The 19945-nt window shown below is 53.3% G+C and overlaps 1 protein-coding gene across 2 annotated transcripts; it reads left to right on the top strand.

Moving 5' to 3' along the window:
• Positions 1–1938: 1938 nt before the first annotated feature.
• LOC119941840 (eukaryotic translation initiation factor 3 subunit C) lies at positions 1939–16148 on the top strand. Of its 2 annotated transcripts, none has more exons than XM_038762347.1 (21): positions 1939–1983; positions 3972–4102; positions 4686–4751; positions 5004–5193; positions 5790–5915; positions 6085–6139; positions 6234–6343; positions 6800–6927; positions 8441–8600; positions 8738–8835; positions 9644–9785; positions 9877–10002; positions 10104–10197; positions 10514–10704; positions 10867–11091; positions 12134–12497; positions 12783–12942; positions 13042–13107; positions 13433–13520; positions 15669–15831; positions 15947–16148. In XM_038762347.1, exons 2-21 carry the CDS (start codon positions 4002–4004, stop codon positions 16030–16032), a joined length of 2739 nt encoding a protein of 912 aa, XP_038618275.1. In that variant the 5' UTR covers positions 1939–1983; positions 3972–4001; the 3' UTR covers positions 16033–16148. The 2 variants fall into 2 exon arrangements, with proteins under 2 accessions (XP_038618275.1, XP_038618274.1); XM_038762346.1 differs by lacking the exon at positions 1939–1983 and adding an exon at positions 2051–2110.
• Positions 16149–19945: the final 3797 nt, after the last annotated feature.

Here is a 19945-nt window from a genome sequence, read left to right as displayed (position 1 = left end):
CCTCTAGACCATCAGATTGTTCCGGGCAGGGAAAGTATCTGCTAATTCTGTAGTATTGTACTCTCCCAAGAGCTTAATAATAATAATAATAATAGTAATAATAATAATGGCATTTGTTAAGCGCTTACTATGTGCAAAGCACTGTTCTAAGCACTGGTGAGGATACAGGGTGATCAGGCTGTCCCACAAGGGGCTCACAGTCTTCATCCCCGTTTGACAGATGAGGGAACTGAGGCCCAGAGAAGTGAGGTGACTTGGCCAAAGTCACCCAGCTGACAGTCGGAGGAGCGGGATTTGAACCCATGACCTCTGACTCCCAAGCCCGGGCTCTTTCCATCGAGCAAGTTGTCCTTCCCAAGCGCTTAGTCCAGTGCTCTGCACACAGTAAGCGCTCAATAAATGCAACTGAATGAATGAATTGAGCCACGCTGCTTCTCAGGTACAGTACAGTGCAGTGTGCAGTACAGTTCTGTGCTCTGCTTATAGTAAGCGCTCAAAAAACCCCATTGATTGATTTAGTGATCGATCGATCGACTGTATATATGTATATATGTTTGTACGTATTTATTGCTCTATTTATTTTACTTGTACATATCTATTCTATTTATTTTATTTTGTTAATACGTTTGGTTTTGTTCTCTGTCTCCCCCTTCTAGACTGTGAGCCCGCTGTCGGGTAGGGACCGTCTCTAGATGTTGCCAACTTGGACTTCCCAAGCGCTTAGTCCAGTGCTCTGCACACAGTAAGTGCTCAATAAATACGATTGATTGATTGATTGATTGTTCTGGCTACCGTGCGGCCCAGCCACAGGGCGAAGGGTCGCCGGAGGAACTGTGGGTGTAACTTCTAGGCTGTGAGCCCACTGTTGGGTAGGGACCATCTCTAGATGTCGCCAACTTGGACTTCCCAAGCGCTTAGTACAGTGCTCTGCACACAGTAAGCGCTCAATAAATGCGATTGAATGAATGAATGAGCCCGCTGTTGGGTAGGGACCGTCTCTATATGCTGCCAACTTGTCCTTCCCAAGCGCTTACTACAGTGCTCTGCACCCAGTAAACGCTCAATAAATATGATTGAATGAATGAGGGGCTGGTAGCCTTAATCCCCATTTTCCAGATGAGGGAACTGAGGCCTGGAGAAGGGAAATGGCTTGCCCAAGGTCACAGAGCAGAGAAGCAGCATGGCTCAGTGGGAAGAGCCCGGGCTTGGGAGTCGGAGGTCATGGGTTCGAATCCTGACTCCGCCACTTGTCAGCTGGGTGACCTTGGGCAAGTCACTTAACTTCTCTTATTTATTTTATTTTATTTTGTTAATATGTTTTGTTTTGTTCTCTGTCTCCCCCTTCTAGACTGTGAGCCCACTGTTGGGTAGGGACTGTCTCTCTATGTTGCCAACTTGTACTTCCCAAGCGCTTAGTACAGTGCTCTGCACACAGTAAGTGCTCAATAAATACGATTGATTGATTGATTGATTCTCTGGGCCTCAGTTCCCTCACCTGCAAAATGGGGATTAAGGCTGTGAGCCCCACGTGGAGTCCCACCTGATCACCTTGTATTTCCCCCCCCCCCCACCCCCCAGCGCTTAGAACAGTGCTTCGCACATAGTAAGCGCTTAACAAGTACCATCATTAAAAAAAGTGGCGGAGGCGGGATTAGAACCCAAGACCTTCCTCCTCCCGGGCCCGGGCTCTTTCCCTTAGGCCAGGCGGGGGCAGCACCGAGTACGCGGCGCTGGGAGAGAAGGCCCGCCGCGCGGGGCCCGCCGGGAGTTGTAGTCCCACGGCGCGCGCGGGGGACGTCGGGTGTTGTAGTCCCAAGGCGCGCGCGGGACGTCGGGAGTTGCAGTCCCACGGCGCGCGTGGGACTTCGGGAGTTGTAGTCCCACGTTGCGCGGGACGTCGGGGACGCACGGCGCCGCCCTGCCCTCTTTTCCCGGCGTGCTCCGCGCGGCGGTTGACCAGACCGGAAGTGGGGCCTTGTCTTGGTGAGTGGCGTCGTTGGCACCTCGTGCTCCCGGGCAGGGGCGAAGGGGTTAAGGGCACCGGGCCACCTTGGGGGGGCTTTTTGTCCGTTAATACGGTCTCCTTCGCCCCACCAGCCGGAAGGTGGTGGTTAGTACAGTGCTAAGCGCTTAATAATAATAATGGTGGCATTTATTAAGCGCCTACTATGTGCAAAGCACTGTACTAAGCGCTGGGGAGGTTACAAGGTGATCAGGTTGTCCCATGGGCTGGGGGGGGGCTCACAGTCTTCATCCCCATTGTTGGGTAGGGACCGTCTCTATAGTCACTCAATCCTATTTATTGAGCGCTGACCGTGTGCAGAGCACTGTGCTAAGCGCTTGGGAAGTCCAAGTTGGCAACATCTAGAGACGGTCCCTACCAACTTGGACTTCCCAAGCGCTTAGTACAGTGCTCTGCACACAGTAAGCGCTCAATAAATACGATTGATTGATTTTACAGATGAGGGAACTGAGGCCCAGAGAAGTGAAGTGACTTGCCCAAAGTCACCCAGCTGACAATCGGCGGAGCCGGGATTTGAACCCGTGACCTCTGACTGTGAGCCCACCGTTGGGTAGGGACCGTCTCTCTATGTTGCCAACTTGGACTTCCCAAGCGCTTAGTCCAGTGCTCTGCACACAGGAAGCGCTCACTAAATACGATTGATTGATTGATTGATTTTACAGATGAGGGAACTGAGGCCCAGAGAAGTGAAGTGACTTGCCCAAAGTCACCCAGCTGACAATCGGCGGAGCCGGGATTTGAACCCGTGACCTCTGACTGTGAGCCCACCGTTGGGTAGGGACTGTCTCTATATGTTGCCAACTTGTACTTCCCAAGCGCTTAGTACAGTGCTCTGCACACAGTAAGCGCGCAATAAATACGATTGATTGATTGATTTTACAGATGAGGTCACTGAGGCCCAGAGAAGTGAATTAACTTGCCCAAAGTCACCCAGCTGACAGTTGGCAGAGCCGGGATTTGAACCCGTGACCTCTGACTGTGAGCCCACTTTTGGGTAGGGACTGCCTCTATATGTTGCTCTGCACACAGTAAGCGCTCAATAAATACGATTGATTGATTGATTGACTCCAAAGCCCGGGCTCTCTCCACTGAGCCACGCTGCTTCTCTAAGCGCTTACTGGTTAGTACAGTGGTTAGTGCGGTGCTGAGTGCTTAGTCCAGTGCTCTGTACACAGTAAGCGCTTAATAAATGCTATTATTATTATTATTATTATTAATAATAATAACTATATTATTATTAATAATAATAATAATAACTACAATTGACTGACTGAATGAAGGGGTCAGTAACAGAGGGCGAGCAAGAGCTGCTGGTGGCCCAGGCCCCCGGGGGAGCCGGTCCTCCTTCATCCTATTTAGTGAGCGCTTACGGGGTGCGGAGCACTGTGCTAAGCGCTTGGGAAGTACAAATGGGTAACAGAGACAGTCCCCACCCAATGTTTTGTTTTGTTGTCTGTCTCCCCCTTCTAGACTGTGAGCCCGCTGTTGGGTAGGGACCGTCCCTATATGTTGCCGACGTACTTACCAAGCGTGTAGTACAGTGCTCTGCACACAGTAAGCGCCCAATAAATATGATTGACTGAATGAACAACGGGCCCCCAGTCCAGAAGTGGGGAGACCGACAACAAGGCAACCTTCTCAGAGAAGCGGCGTGGCTCAGTGGAAAGAGCCCAGGCTTTGGAGTCAGAGGTCGTGGGTTCAAATCCCCGCTCTGCCACTTGTCAGCTGGGTGGCTTTGGGCAAGTCACTTCACTTCTCTGGGCCTCAGTTACTTCATCTGTCAAATGGGGATTAAGACTGTGAGCCCCCAGTGGGACAACTTGATCACCTTGTCACCTCCCCAGGGCTTAGAACAGTGCTTTGCACATAGTAAGCGCTTAACAAATGCCATCATTACTTATTTATTGTTTATTTATTCTCTCCCTTCTTCCCTCCCTCCCTCCATCAGCACGGCCGTCCCCCGCCCAGCCCCGCTGCCATGTCGCGTTTTTTCACCACCGGCTCCGACAGCGAGTCGGAGTCGTCCCTGTCCGGAGAGGAGCTCGTCCCCAAACCCGTCGGGGGAAACTACGGCAAACAGTGAGTGAGACCGGGGGACCACGTGGGGAGCGGGGAGGAGAGACGGGCCCTGGGGAACCTCATGGAAAGAGCCCGGGCCTGAGAGTCCCAGGTCGTGGGTTCTAATCCCGGCTCCGCCACTTGTCAGCTGTGTGACTCTGGGCAAGTCACTTCACTTCTCTGGGCCTCAGTTACCTCATCTGTCAAATGGGGATTAAGACTGTGAGCCCCCAGTGGGACAACCTGATCACCCTGTAACTTCCCCAGCGCTTAGAACAGTGCTTGGCACATGGTAAGCGCTTAATAAATGCCATTATTATTATTATTATAATCCTGGCCCCGCCACTTGTCAGCCGTGTGACTTCGGGCAAGTCACTTCTCTGGACCTCAGTGACCTCATCTGGAAAATGGGGCTGGAGACTGAGCCCCACGTGGGCCAACCTGATCACCTTGTATCCCCCCCAGCGCCTAGCCCAGTGCTTTGCACATACTAAGCGCTATACAAATTCCGTCTTTATTATTATTATTTGCCTTGCACATAGTAAGCGCTATACAAATACCGTCGTCGTCGTTATTATTATTACCTTGTCTCTCCCCGGGACAGGCCGCTCCTCCTGAGCGAAGATGAGGAGGACACCAAGAGAGTCGTGCGAAGCGCCAAGGACAAGAGGTGAGGCGGGAGTGGGGAGCCCTTGGAGGAGGAGGAAACGGATGCAGTGGGAGGGATCTGGAGGAGACTTATTTAAAAAGGAAATAGAAAAGGGCACTTTTCGGGCAGGGTTCGTGGGGGACGGGGAGGAAGCGTAATAGGGGATCAGAAGGAGTCTGGGTGCTGTCCGGTGGTAGATTGAGGTGCAGTAGTTCCTTGGGCTGCTCCTGTGGTGCTACTGTATCTCCCAAAGGCCTCCTCCTTTCACTCTAGATTTGAGGAGTTGACCAACTTGATCCGGACCATCCGGAATGCCATGAAGATCCGGGACGTCACCAAGTGTCTGGAAGAGTTTGAGCTGTTGGGGAAGGCTTTTGGCAAGGCCAAGAGTATCGTGGACAAGGAGGGCGTGCCCCGTTTCTACATTCGCATCTTGGCCGACCTGGAGGACTACCTCAACGAGGTGAGGGAAACTGGGGGCTCCAGGGGCCCGGGATGGGATCGGGAGGATGCTAGAGTTGGGGAACCCAGCCGGCTTTCCGCCTTCTGCTTCCTCGGTCGGGTCCGGAAGAGTTTCTCGGTGAGGTGGTGGAGGTGGGGAAACCCAACAAAGAAGTTGGTCGGTCAGTGGTACTTACCGAACGCTTTCCACGAGCGGAGTAAGGTGGAAAGCGCGTGTACTGTTCAGGCTGACTTGAGTTCCCTCTGCGTAAATGTTTTCCATTCTCCCCTTTTAGACTGTGAGCCCACTGTTGGGTAGGGACCGTCTCTATATGTTGCCAACTTGTACTTCCCAAGCGCTTAGTACAGTGCTCTGCACACAGTAAGCACTCAATAAATACGATTGATTGATTGATTGATTACATCAGCCGGTGCTCGTTTACACACGCGTAGTCTGTGGTGGACCAGGTGCCTCGTATCCTAGTCTCTCTGCCCACATCTTGCAAAAAAGAGATCGGTGCGTGTTTATCATTTTTGACGAGAGTCTCCATCCTCCTCACCGTTTCCAGTCTCTCTCCGTGTGTCTTCATCCTTTCCCTTGTTCCTCTTCACCTGCAGCTTTGGGAAGACAAGGAAGGTAAGAAGAAGATGAACAAGAACAACGCCAAGGCACTGAGCACCTTGCGGCAGAAGATCCGCAAATACAACCGTGACTACGAAGCGCAGATCACCAGCTACAAGCAGGTTTGAGTGATGGAGGTGGGCCGGGGATGTGATTTATTGTTGGAGTAAGGCCGGGGGAACTGGAAAGCAGAGTAACCGTGGGAGATTTGGGCCATAAAAAGGCTGATGGGTGGAGCAGGAGAGATTTGGGGGTTGGATGGCGTCTCTAATCTGTCATGCCCACCCCCAGAACCCCGAACTGTCGGCCGACGAGGATGCTGAGAAGAACGAGGAAGATTCAGAAGGTGAGGGCAGCGAGAAGTCGGCATTTTTTCGCCTGGCTTAATTGTTTGCTTGCTTCCGAGTTGACCCTCCCCATCTCCCCCTCTCACCGTCTAGGCTCTACCTCTTCAGATGAGGATGAGGATGGGATCAGCGCCGCTAGTTTCCTGAAGAAGCGGGCAGAGGCTTCCTCCGGGGAGAGTCGCAAGTTTCTCAAGAAGATGGAGGTCAGGGCTAGCGCCGCGACAGGGTGGGGCGTTGCTTGGGACGCGATCTGGGTTGGGGGGTTCACGAGGAGGAAGGCCCGTTTGACCTTCTGCTGTGGGATGGGGGTCGGAGAGAACTGAGGGAATTATACATATCTATCCTATTTATTTTATTTTGTTGGTACGTTTGGTTTTGTTCTCTGTCTCCCCCTTTTAGCCTGTGAGCCCACTGGTGGGTAGGGACTGTCTCTATGTGTTGCCAATTTGTACTTCCCAAGCGCTTAGTACAGTGCTCTGCACATAGTAAGCGCTCAATAAATACGAATGATGATGATGATGATGAATTATAGCCAGAAAGCTCCGACTCCAGCCTTGCAGATCCCTGGAGGGTGGGTTAGTAGAAAGCGGGCGCGGTTCCCCCCCTTTGCTGCTTCTCCGCCCCAGTTGTTCCTTGCTCTTCCCTCCCTGCTGACCCAGGACGAAGATGAGGACTCCGAGGACTCGGACGATGATGAAGATTGGGGCTCGGACTCCACCGACTCTGATTCCGATTCCGAGGAGGACGATGGGAAGTACACCCTGCTGGCCTCCAAATTCTTAAAGAAGTGAGGAGAAAATGGCCCTCAGAACGATGGGATCCCTTGGGAAATGGGTTCGAGGTCTCGGGGTCCTCTGGAGGTTGCGCAGCAGGTCCTTCTCATCCCTTCCTCTAGAAGCCCCTGTCATTCAGCTGTGCAGAGGGTGGGAAGGTGCGGGGAAGTTCTCTCTTGGCAGACTTTCAGGAGAGGGAATTTCATGTCTCTGGCACTTAGTGCAGCGTGGTTTAGTGGAAAGAGCCGGGGCTTGGGAGTCAGAGGTCACGAGTTCTAATCCCAGCTCCGCCACTTGGCAGCCGTGTGACTTTGGACGAGTCACTTCTCTGGGCCTCAGTTCCCGCATCTGTAAAATAGGGATTAAGACCGTGAGCCCCACGTGGGACAACCTGATGACCTTGTATCTACCCCGGCACATAGAACAGTGCTCGGCACATAGTAAGCGCTTAACAAATGCCATCATTATTATTATTAATCCAGTATCTTCCACTTTCCCCAAGAAGATGCAACCTGCGTCCTTTCATTAACGTTAACTCGCACATATTTGAATTTCAACGAGGTCACTAGTAGTCTTTTTTATTCATGCGTTTTCTTAAGTTGCCAGTCCTCTCGTCTGTAGACCACGTGGACTCATTTCCTTCAACGCTTTTTTTTTCTTTTACCAGTTTTGTTTTCCAACCATGGAATCACTTTTGTTGTTGTTTTTTTCCTGAACCTACTCCTAGGTTTCTGTTTTTTTCTGAAGTGGTGGCACCCTAGTATGGGGATCCAAGTACGGGCCTGATCAGTAGAGATTTTAATGGAAAGATTACCTCGCAGTTCCCGTATCATCATCAATTATATTTATTGAGCGCTTACTGTGTGCACAGCACTGTACTAAGCGCTTGGGAAGTACAAATTGGCAACGTATAGAGACAGTCCCTACCCAACAGTAGCTCACATCATCATCGGTGTTGCTTACTGTGTGCAGAGCACTGAACTAAGCACTTGGGAGAGTACACTACAACAGAGTTGGTAGACACGTTGCCTTCCCACAGTGAACTTCGAGTCTAGAGCGGGAGGCAGACATTAATTCACTGTGTACGTCAGGGCTGCGGGGTTGAGGGTGAGGTGAAGAATATTTAAAAGTCACAGATCTGTGTGTCTTGCGTTCCTGTGTCGTCAACAGCAGTGCTCAGTGTCTGTTGTACTTTGTACTTCCCAAGCGCTTAGTACAGTGCTCTGCACATAGTAAGCGCTCAATAAATACGAATGATGATGTTGTGTGCAGAGTATTAAGACGAGGCTCTTGGGAGCGCACAGACAAAACAGGAAACGCGATCCCTGCCCTGGAGGCTTTTATAGCGAGCAGCATAATCGCTTTGATGTTCATTTCCGAAAGGGTCGAGGGTTCAAGGAGCACAGTGCCGTGGGTGTGTGTTTCTGAGGCCGTCAAGGGATTAGAAGGGGAGTCTGGAGAAGAAGGCTTCAGCGGGAGTGGACGTGGGCTCCGTCTTCAACCTTTCTCTCTTTCGCCTGCTCCCAGAGCCAGCACCACAGAGGAGGATAAGAAGGCCGCCGAGAAGAAGCGGGAAGATAAGGCCAAAAAGAAGCACGACCGCAAGTCCAAGCGCCTGGATGAGGAGGAGGAAGACAATGAAGGCGGGGAGTGGGAGAAAGTCCGGGGCGGAGCGCCTCTCATCAAGGTGAAGCGTTCAGGGCTGGGGTCGGAGGGGAGGGAGGGAGGGAGGGCCGGCCGCTTCCGGGTCCGGGGGGAGACACCCGCAAGGGGGAAAAGGGCGCGTTTGTGGGTGTAACGGGGGCGTGCGTTGCCTCGGAGCAGCCCAAGATGTTTGCCAAGGGTACGGAGATTACCCACGCCATCGTCGTGAAGAAGCTGAATGAGATCCTGCAAGCTCGAGGCAAGAAGGGCACTGATCGGTAAGTTGAGGGGATTCGGGGATGGGAGGAGGAAGGGGAGGAGGAGCTCTGCCATTCCCGAAGCAGAAAGAGAACGTCGGGAGGAAAATCCCCCGGGATCGGGTGCTCGCGCAACGGGGAAGGTGGTGGTAGAATAATTGGGATTGATGATGATGATGATGATGGCACTTATTAAGCGCTTACTGTGTGCAAAGCATTGTTCCAAGCTCTGGGGAGATTACAAGATGATCAGGTTGTCCCACGGGGGGCTCCCAGTCTTAATCCCCATTTTACAGATGAGGGAACTGAGGCCCAGAGAAGTGAAGTGACTTGCCCAAAGTCTGACAAGTGGTGGAGCCGGAATTTGAACCCATGACCTCCGACTCCAAAGCCCGGGCTCTTTCCACTGAGCCGCGCTGGATTGGCAGCCAGCCAGGCCCGGGAGTCAGAGGACATAGGTTCTAATCCTCAATCTGCCACTTGTCTGCTCTGTGACCTTGGGCAAGTCATTTTACTTCTCTGTGCCTCAGTTCCCTCATCTGGAAGATGGGGATTAAGACTGTGAGCCCCAGGTGGGACAGGGACCGCGTCCAACCTGATTAGCTTGTCCCCCAGCGCTTAGTACAGTGTTTGTCGCACAGTAAACACTTACACGCCGTTGAAAAAAGAAAAGCGGAATCGATGGAGCCCGCCGATTCTCGTTCCTCCTGTTTTGGGGGATAAAGGGCACTCGGGTCCGGGGGAGATTGGAGGGGGCATCAGGGTGGGCTGTGGATGGGGTGTCTGTAAAGCCACCGCTCACCTGCCTTTTGGACTTGGCCCCCGGCAGGGCAGCCCAGATTGAACTGCTGCAGCTGCTCGTTCAGATCGCGGGCGAGAACAACCTGGGGGAAGGCGTGAACGTCAAGATCAAGTTCAATATCATCGCCTCCCTCTATGACTACAACCCCAACCTGGCCACCTATATGAAGGTGAGGGGAGAGAGGCGGGGAGGGCCTGGGTCCCGTGGGTGTGCCGGCTGCGGAGGAGACAAGCGCCGGACCCCACTGCCCTCCCCTGCAGCCGGAGATGTGGCAGAAGTGCCTGGACTGCATCAACGAGCTGATGGATATCCTGTTTGCCAACCCCAACATCTTCATCGGGGAAAACATCCTGGAAGAGAGTGAGAACCTGTCCAACCCCGAACAGGTCAGGAAGGGGAAGGAGTGATCCCTCGGCCGGGCCGGGGGGCGGCCAGTCCCCCGGGCCGCGGGCTCACGGGCCTCGTCTCGCCCCTCTCCCTCCCGCAGCCCCTCCGAGTTCGGGGCTGCATCCTGACCCTGGTGGAGCGAATGGATGAGGAGTTTACCAAGATCATGCAGAATACCGATCCCCATTCTCAAGGTGAGCCGCGGAGTTGGGGACCCGGAGCCGAGAGCCCGGCACGGGACGGGAGGTCCTTTTCCCCCCGGCCCCTCGCAGTTGGAAGGTTCGGGCAGGAATGGGGAATCGGGCATTTATCCCGAGGGTCCTCGGTCTCGGTTCTGTGGGTCTCCGAGCGTGCGGGGTGGGACGACAGCGGAGGTGGTCTTGCCTGGAAGGATGGCAAGGGGGTCTCTTCCTTGTCCCGTTGAGAGCAGCAGTGGCCGGCGTGGACTGGCTCTGGACAGGAAGTTTGGTTCCCGGGCGTGATTTTTTTTTTTTTTCCTCCCCACCGTAGAGTACGTGGAGCATCTGAAGGACGAAGCCCGCGTCTGCGCCATCATCGAGCGGGTGCAGCGCTACCTCCAGGAGAAGGGGACCACCGAGGAGATCTGCCGCATCTACCTGCGCCGCGTGCTCCACACCTACTACAAGTTCGACTACAAGGCCCACCAGCGCCAGCTCACTCCCCCGGAGGGTTCGTCCAAGGTGGGCACGCCGTGGGAGCCCGGGCTTGCTTTCCAGCCTCCCTGTTGGGTCCCCGCCCGGTTTCCCCGCCTCGGTCCCGAGGCCGGGGGCGAGAGCGGAGTGGGGGGCGAGGACTAGGGGCGCGCGGCGGGACCCTTCTCACGGAAACCGTTCCGGTTGCAGTCGGAGCAGGACCAGGCGGAGAACGAGGGGGAGGACTCAGCCGTGCTGATGGAGCGGCTCTGCAAGTACATCTATGCCAAGGACAGGACGGACCGGATCCGGACCTGCGCCATCCTCTGCCACATCTACCACCACGCGCTGCACTCCCGCTGGTACCAGGCCCGCGATCTCATGCTCATGAGCCATCTGCAGGATAACATCCAGCACGCCGATCCTCCCGTGCAGGTCCCAGGGCGGGCTGGGCCGCGGGAACAGGGCCGTGGGCTCGGGCGGCTCCCCCGGGGCGGGCGGCGGGGACGGGCCCCAGGAGGCAGAGCCGGATGAAGTGGCCGGTTCCTCATGGCCCCGAGACCCGGGAGACTGGTTTAGTCTCCACGGCTGGGACGTGGGGCTAAAACTACAGGCTCCGAGCCTCCTCACAGCCATCTCTGTCTGATCCTCCCTCTCCCCTGCCGTCAGACAGCCGCTGGCAAATCATTCTTCCGGGGACGGGCGGGCAGGGTAGTGGTGAGAGAGAATATTGGGGATGGGAAGGAGGGGGGGAATATCTATAGGTATATATCTGAGCCTCAGTTCCCTCATCGGTAAAATGGGGACCAAGACCGTGAGCCCCACGGGGGACAACCTGATCTGTTTGTAGCCCCCCCCCATCATCAATCGTATTTATTGAGTGCTTACTATGTGCAGAGCACTGTACTAAGCGCTTGGAACAGTGCTTCGCACTTCCCCAGCGCTTAGAACAGTGCTTCGCACATAGTAAGCGCTTAACAAATGCCAACATTATTATTATCATCATCTCCGTACGCTTCAAAGACTTACTGAAGGCACGTCTGCCTTCCCGGACTAAGCTTTCTGTTCCTTTATTCCCCACATCCCTTTGGCATCGCCCCGACTCGCTCCTTTTATTCATCCCCTCCTCACTAGCGCCTGGGTCCCCCTCTAAACTGTAAGGTTGTTGCGGGCAGGGAGTGCATCTGTTTATTGTCCTGTCACGCTCTCCCAAACGCCTAGTCCAGGGCTCTGCACGCGGCAAGCGCTTGATAAATCATCAGTTGTATTTATTGAGCGCTTACTGCGTGCAGAGCGCCGTACCAAGCGCTTGGGAAGTACAAATTGGCAACATATAGAGGCGGTTCCTACCCGGCGGTGGGCTCACAGTCTAAAATGGGACGGAGAGAACGACCGAGCGGGTCTGTAGGCGTGTGCCGGGATGTCCCGGCTTCCCCCCGGCCTCGGCCCTGACGTCGCTCCCCCCTGATGTCCCCAGATCCTGTACAACCGCACCATGGTGCAGCTGGGGATCTGCGCCTTCCGGCAGGGCCTGACGAAGGACGCCCACAACGCCCTGCTGGACATCCAGTCGAGCGGGCGGGCCAAGGAGCTGCTGGGGCAGGGGCTGCTCCTGCGCAGCCTGCAGGAGCGCAACCAGGAGCAGGAGAAGGTGGAGCGGCGCCGGCAGGTGCCGTTCCACCTGCACATCAACCTGGAGCTGCTCGAGTGCGTCTACCTGGTGTCCGCCATGCTGCTGGAGATCCCTTACATGGCCGCCCACGAGAGCGATGCCCGGAGGCGCATGATCAGCAAGCAGTTCCACCACCAGCTGCGAGTGGGCGAGAGGCAGCCTCTGCTGGGTGAGGAGGAGGAGGAGGAGGAGGAGGAAGAAGAGGAGGGCAACCCCCCCCCCCACCCTTGCCCGGCTTCCCTCTGCGGCGGTTCCCTGGGGATAGAGCAATCAATCAATCAATCGTATTTATTGAGCGCTTACTATGTGCAGAGCACTGTACTAAGCGCTTGGGAAGTACAAATTGGCAACACATAGAGACAGTCCCTACCCAACAGTGGGCTCACAGTCTAAAAGGGGGAGACAGAGAACAAAACCTCTAGAGCACCTCCGGCTCCCCCCCGCCCCGCCCCAGGGCCCCCCGAGTCCATGAGGGAGCACGTGGTGGCGGCCTCCAAGGCCATGAAGATGGGCGATTGGAAGACTTGCCACAACTTCATCATCAACGAGAAGATGAACGGGAAGGTCTGGGACCTGTTCCCCGAAGCCAACAAAGTCCGCACCATGCTGGTCAGGTGAGAGCGGGGGGCTGGAGGGAGCCAGGGGGTCAGGGGAGGGAGAGGCGGCCCTCGCCTCGTGCCTGCCGACCCGACTTTCCCCTTCTCCCCCCGCAGAAAGATCCAAGAAGAGTCCCTGCGCACCTACCTGTTCACCTACAGCAGCGTCTACGACTCCATCAGGTTGGGGCCGGGGGGCTTGGGGCTCCGGATGGGCCGGGGGAGGAGGGAGTCGAGACTAGTCGAGTGACCGTTTTATTTATTTATTTATTTTACTTGTACATTTCTATCCTATTTATTTTATTTTGTTGGTATGTTTGGTTCTGTTCTCTGTCTCCCCCTTTTAGACTGTGAGCCCACTGTTGGGTAGGGACTGTCTCTATGTGTTGCCAATTTGTACTTCCCAAGCGCTTAGTACAGTGCTCTGCACATAGTAAGCGCTCAATAAATACGATTGATTGATTGATTGATTGACCGTGCCCGCTTTTTTCCCCCCTCTGCTTCCCAGCATGGAGATCCTTTCGGACATGTTTCAGCTGGATCTGCCCACGGTGCATTCCATAATCAGCAAAATGATCATCAACGAGGAGCTGATGGTGAGGAGGAAGGAGCGGGGGCGAGCGGGAATGTAATAATAATAATGATAGCATGTGTTAAGCGCTTACTATGTGCAAAGCACTGTTCTAAGCGCCGGGGAGGTTACGAGGTGATCAGGTTGTCCCACGGGGGGCTCCCAGGCTTCATCCCCGTTTTACAGATGAGGGAACTGAGGCACAGAGAAGTGACTCGCCCAAAGTCACGCAGCCGGGATTTGAACCCATCACCTCTGCCTCCAATGCCCGGGCTCTTTCCACCGAGCCACACTGCTTCAAGAGGGTTCCTTAAGAGGGAAGGAACAGTGTTACGTCTAGGCTGTAGACTAGGCTTCTTTGGGGCAGGCATCATGTCTACCAACCCTGTTGTGTTCTCCCAAGGCCTAGTATCGTGCTCTGCATATGGGTTGCTTGGGAAGCAGTGTGGCCTAGTGGATAGAGCTGGAGCCCGGGCCTGGAAACCACAGGATCTGGGTTCTAGTCCCGATCTGCTATTTGTTCATTCATTCAGTCGTATTATTTATTGAGCGCTTACTGTGTGCAGAGCACTGGACTAAGCGCTTGGGAAGTCCAAGTTGGCAACATCTAGAGACGGTCCCTACCCAACAGTGGGCTCCCAGTCTAGAAGGGGGAGACAGAGAACAAAACAAAACATATTAACAGAATAGAATAAATATGTACAAATAAAATAAATAAATTTGTCATCGTCGTATTTATGTGCTTGCTATGCACCAAGCGGGATTTTAAGTGCTAGGATACGGATACAGATCAGTCGGGTTGGGCACGGTCCCTGTCCCATATGGGATTCAGAGTCTAGGTGGGAGGGAGTAGGATTTAATCCCCACGTTGCAGATGGGGACACCGAGGCCGGGAGAAGGTATGTGACTTGGCCTCGGTCGCACAGCAGACAAGTGGCAGAGCCGGGGTTAGAACCCAGGTCCTCTGACTCCCGGGCACGGGCTTTAACTACCGGGCCACACTGCGTGCTTGTTACCTACTTAGTTGTTGCCCCACTGCCTCGCCAGGAAGCCACAGGCAAAGATGAGACTCAGCCTCAGTTTCCTCAACTGTAGAATGGGGATTCAGTACCCGTTTTCCCTCCTACTAAGACCGAGAGCCCCCTGTGGGGCAGGGACTCTGTCCAATCTGTTCAGCTTGTGCCTTCCTCAGTGGGAAGCAGCTTGGCTCAGTGGAAAGAGCCCAGGCTTTGGATTCAGAGGTCATCGGTTCAAATCCCGGCTCTGCCACTTGTCAGCTGTGTGACTTTGAGCAAGTCACTTCTCTGTGCCTCAGTTACCTCATCTGTAAAATGGGGGTGAAGACTGTGAGCCCCCCCCCGTGGGACAACCTGATCGCCTTGTAAACTCCCCAGCGCTTAGAACAGTGCTTTGCACATAGTAAGCGCTTAATAAATGCCATTATTATTAGTAGTAGTAGTATGCTCAGAACTGGTGCTTGACACATGGTAAGCATTGAACAAATACTATTTATAAAAAGTATGATTGATGTCTCCATCTCTTTTCCCCCCTGGGAGTCCCCAAGCCAGCAGGTATCCATCACTCAGTGGTTCTTTTTTTTTTTTTTTTAAATGGCATTTATTAAGCACTTACTATGTGCAAAGCACTGTTCTAAGCGCTGGGGAGGTTACAAGTTGATCAGGTTGTCCCACGTGGGGCTCACAGTCTCAATCCCCATTTTCCAGATGAGGGAACTGAGGCCCAGAGAAGTGAAGTGACTTGCCCAAAGTCACTCAGCCGACAATTGGCGGAGCCGGGGTTCGAACCCTTGACCTCTGACTCCAAAGCCCGGGCTCTTTCCACTGAGCCACGCTGCTTCTGGCATTGAGCGTCTGGTATTGGGAATTTACCCTGCAGAGCACTGTACTAACCACTCAGTAACGTACAGTAGGATTAATCGAAGGGATCCCTTCCCTCAGGGAGCGTAAAGCCCAGCCGGGGGGAAGCAGCAGAGTTTAGAGATCTGTGCCGGGGTTAATACTCGAAGGTTTTGGTGCCAGGGTGGCAGGGGGTGAAGAGTTTAACCAGGGAAGGCTTCCTGAAGGAGACAGGACTCCTGAAAAGTTTTGGGGGGACACCGGTGATGGTGGAGACCGTGTCGCTGCCCCCAACGCGCTCTTCCCCTTCCTCCTAGGCTTCCCTGGATCAGCCAACGCAGACCGTAGTGATGCACCGCACGGAGCCCACGGCGCAGCAGAATCTGGCCCTGCAGCTGGCCGAGAAGCTGGGCAGTCTGGTGGAGAACAACGAGCGCGTCTTCGACCACAAACAGGGCACCTATGGGGGCTACTTTAGAGGTGAGCCTGTGTGGGGGGTCTCCCCCATTCCCAACCCCTTCCCTCCCTCTCTTCCGCCTCTTTTTCTCCAAAAGGGTGCCCGTCGTACTCACTCCCCTCCCCTTTCTCCCCCCAGACCAGAAGGACGGCTACCGCAAAAACGAAGGGGGCTACATGCGCCGCGGGGGATACCGCCAGCAGCAGTCCCAGACTTCCTACTGAACTTGGTCACCATGATCCCTCCCTCCCTCCCTCCCTCCTTCCCACCCCTGGGGCCAGACAGCTGAAAAGCCCCCAATTCGTGATATGTCAGTTAATAAAAGTTGATCCGAAACCCACTCAAGTCCCGTAATGGGGGAGCTGGGGCCAACTGGGAAGATGTAGCCTTCTGTGGGGTGCCTTGCCATAAGTCGCAGCGTTGTGTTGTACTGAATGTTTTTCTCTGTGAATGAATTGTTAGGTCAGAGGGCAGTGAAGGCCCTGTAAGTTGGCACTAATATTACCACCCAACGCCAACGCCCAGCAAAATATAGCCTTTATCGTCGTCGGTTAAGTGGCGGCAAGTGGCCACAGACAATGTATCACAGCTATAATGCACCTCGTGGATTTTCCCGAAATGAGTCACCGTGAAAGGAATAGGCTACTTACTTTTTCAAATGAAGTCCCGAGAAGGTGGCTTCAAGTTGGGCAGTGAACGATTGCGTCTTCAATTTCTGACAAAAGGGGTCACGTATATTTACGTATTAAGATGAATTTTCCTGCGGTGCACTGCGTGCCGTTTTCTCTGTGGAGAAGTTGCAAGTGTCTGTCTTAGTCCTCTGCCGGTGGTTTTATTTTGGTGGTGGATCCTGGCGGGAGCCCGGGGACCTGTTACCACGGGCCCGGCCTCCTTGTGAGGAGAGGCCTCGGAACTTGGGGTGTCACTGCTCTTGATGGAAACCGCGCTTGCACGAGCGAACTTTTTCAACTCTGCCCCTCTCTGCTGTTGGTCCAGGGCAGAGCTGCCACTCTGGGACTCTGGAGACCCGGGTCTTAATCAGGGAAGGCCTCTGGGAGGAGAGGGTTTCAGAAGGGCTGCGTAAATGGGGAGAGCGGGTATCTATCAAGGTCGAAGAGGTTGGGGCGGGAGGCGGCGGGAGAGAATGAGGGGCAGTGGGTAGATGAGCTTGGGAGGAAGGAATGGAGAGTGCGAGCTGGGGTGTAGCAGAAGAGACTGAGTAAAATCAGTAAAATCAATAAGTGAATAATGATGGCATTTATTAAGCGCTTACTACGTGCAGAGCACTGTTCTAAGCGCTGGGGAGGTTACAAGGTGATCAGGTTGTCCCACGGGGGGCTCCCAGTCTTCATCCCCGTTTTACGGATGAGGGAGCTGAGGCACAGCGAAGTGACTTGCCCAAAGTCGCACCTGGCAGAGCCGGGATTTGAACCCATGACCTCTGACTCCAAAGCCCGGGCTCTTTCCACCGAGCCACGCTGCTTCTCTAGTGAGCACGAGGCTCTGCTGCCACTTTGAGCTGGGCGTATGGATGCGAGCCGACTGGCGGGCTCCCTCCCGGCCCCAGCGTTCAGACGGGCCAGATCTGGTCAAGGTAAGTCATTTGTGCAAGAAGGTAGGTAGGGAGCACGTCTCCCAAGGGCTTAGTACAGTGCTCTGCACATAGCACTCAATAAATGCAATCCATTGATTGATTACAGAAGTGCTGAAATGGCAATAGGGGTTCTAAAGTGGGGAGATTAGAAATGATCCGGGGATGGCCTGCTGGAATAATAATAATTTTGGTATTTGTTAAGCGCTTAGTACAGTGGTCTGCACACAGTAAGCACTCAATAAATACGATTGATAGATTGCAAAGCACTGTTCTAAGCGCCGGGGAGGATACAAGGTGATCAGGTTGTCCCATGTGGGGCTCAGAGTCTTAATCCCCATTTTACAGAGGAGGTGACTGAGGCCCAGAGAAGTGAAGTGACTTGCCCAAAGTCACACAGCTGACAAGCGGCGGAGCTGGGATTTGAACCCATGACCTCTGACTCCCAAGCCCGGGCTCTTTCCACCCACGCTGCTTCTCTAAGAGATGTGATTTTCAGAAAGTCTTGGAAGTTGGGGAGAGCAGTGTCCTGCTGGATGTGAGGGGGGAAGGAGATCTAGGCCCCGGGGAGAGTGTGAGCAAGATGTTGGCAGAGATCACCCTAGAATCAATCAATTAATTGTATTTATTGAGCACTTACTGTGTGCAGAGCACTGTACTAAGCGCTTGGGGAGTCCAAGTTGGCAACATCGAGAGACAGTCCCTACCCAACAGTGGGCTTACAGTCTAGAAGGGGGAGACAGAGAACAAAACAAAACATATTAACAAAATAAAATGAATAGATATGTACAAGTAAAATAAATAGAGTAATAAATACTAGAAGTGTAAGCCGTCCCATTTTCCCTCCCTACTGAGTCACCTCTGCACTTGAGTCTGTCCCTAGGTATCCACCTCACCTCCCACAGCACCTATGCACTTATCTTTAAATTTAGTAACTTCCTCCTCCCTGTAATTTATTTTAGGATCTGTTTCCATCACATTATTGAAAGCTCCTTGAGGGCAGGGATCATCTCTACACTGTGAGCTTGTTGTGGGCAGGGAGTAATAATAATAATAATAATAATAATAATAATAATAATAATAATGATGGCATTTGTTCGCTTACTGGGTGCCAAGGACTGTTCTAAGTGCTGGGGAGATACAAGGTAATTAGGTTGTTCCATGTGGGGCTCACAGTCTTAATCCCCATTTTCCAGATGAGGTCACTGAGGCCCAGAGAAGTGAAGTGACTTGCTCAAGGTCACCCAGCTGACAAGTGACGGAGCTGGGATTAGAACCCATGACCTCTGACTCCCAAGCCTGGGCTCTTTCCATTGAGCTATGCTGCTTTTCTGTTGTTCATTCATTCAATAGTATTTATTGAGCGCTTACTGTGTGCAGAGCACTGTACTAAGCACTTGGGAAGTATAATCAATCGTATTTATTGAGCTCTTACTGTGTGCAGAGCGCTTGGGAAGTACAAGTTGGCAACATCTAAAGACGGTCCCTACCCAACAACGGGCTCACAGTCTAGAAGGGGGAGACAACATTGTACTCACCCAGGTGCTTAGTACAGTGCTCTGCACACAATAAATCCGATTGAAAGAATGAATGTTTAGCGCACAGAAAGCTCTCGACATATACCACTGATGGAGTGGATTCCGCTGCTGTTAATAATGATGGTATTTGTTAAGCACCTGGGACTCACAGTCTCAATCCCCATTTTACAGATTTTTAAAAAATGGCATTTGTTAAGTGCTTACTATGTGCAAAGCACTGTTCTAAGCACTGGGGGGGATACTTAGAACAGTGCTTTGCACATAGCGCTTAATAAATGCCATTATTATTAGTACAAGGTGATCAGGTTGTCCCACGTGGGGCTCGCAGTCAATCCCCATTTTACAGATGAGGGAACTGAGGCCCAAAGAGGTTAAGCGTGGCTCAGTGGAAAGAGTCTGGGCTTGGGAGTCAGAGGTTGTGAGTTCTAATCCCGCTCCGCCACTTGTCAGTTGTGTGACCTTGGATAAGTCGCTTCACTTCTTTGAGCCTCAGTTCCCTCATCTGTAAAATGGGGATGAAGACTGAGCCCCACGTGGGGCAACTTGATCACCTTTCATTCATTCAATCGTATTTATTGAGCGCTTACTATGTGCAGAGCACTGGACTAAGTGCTTGGGAAGTCCAAGTTGGCAACACTAGAGACAGTCCCTACCCAACAGTGGGAGCTCAGTCTAGCACAATTAAATTCAATTAAATTCAATTGAATGAATGAATATGTTGCCAATGTGTACTTCCCAAGCGCTTAGTCCAGTGCTTTGCACGCAGTAAGCGCTCAAGAAATACGATTGAATGAATGAAAGTCTGACCCTTCAGTGAGTTGGGTCGGACTGCGGATCTGGGAGACGTTTTGGAGGGAGGTGGGCATGGTGTGAGGGGGAAATGGCCCCTTAGGGTCGGCCATTGGCCCAGGAAAACCGTCGCCCCCTGGGCCCTGCCTTGGCTTTCCCCTTCGCCTCACGGCCTTACGCCCGCCCCCCGGACCTCCTTAGCCAATCAACGGCGCCCGT

The sequence above is a fragment of the Tachyglossus aculeatus genome, chromosome 21 (genome assembly GCF_015852505.1).
Source record: "Tachyglossus aculeatus isolate mTacAcu1 chromosome 21, mTacAcu1.pri, whole genome shotgun sequence".
NCBI lineage: Eukaryota > Metazoa > Chordata > Mammalia > Monotremata > Tachyglossidae > Tachyglossus > Tachyglossus aculeatus.
This window is presented reverse-complemented; position numbering and strand designations above follow the sequence as displayed.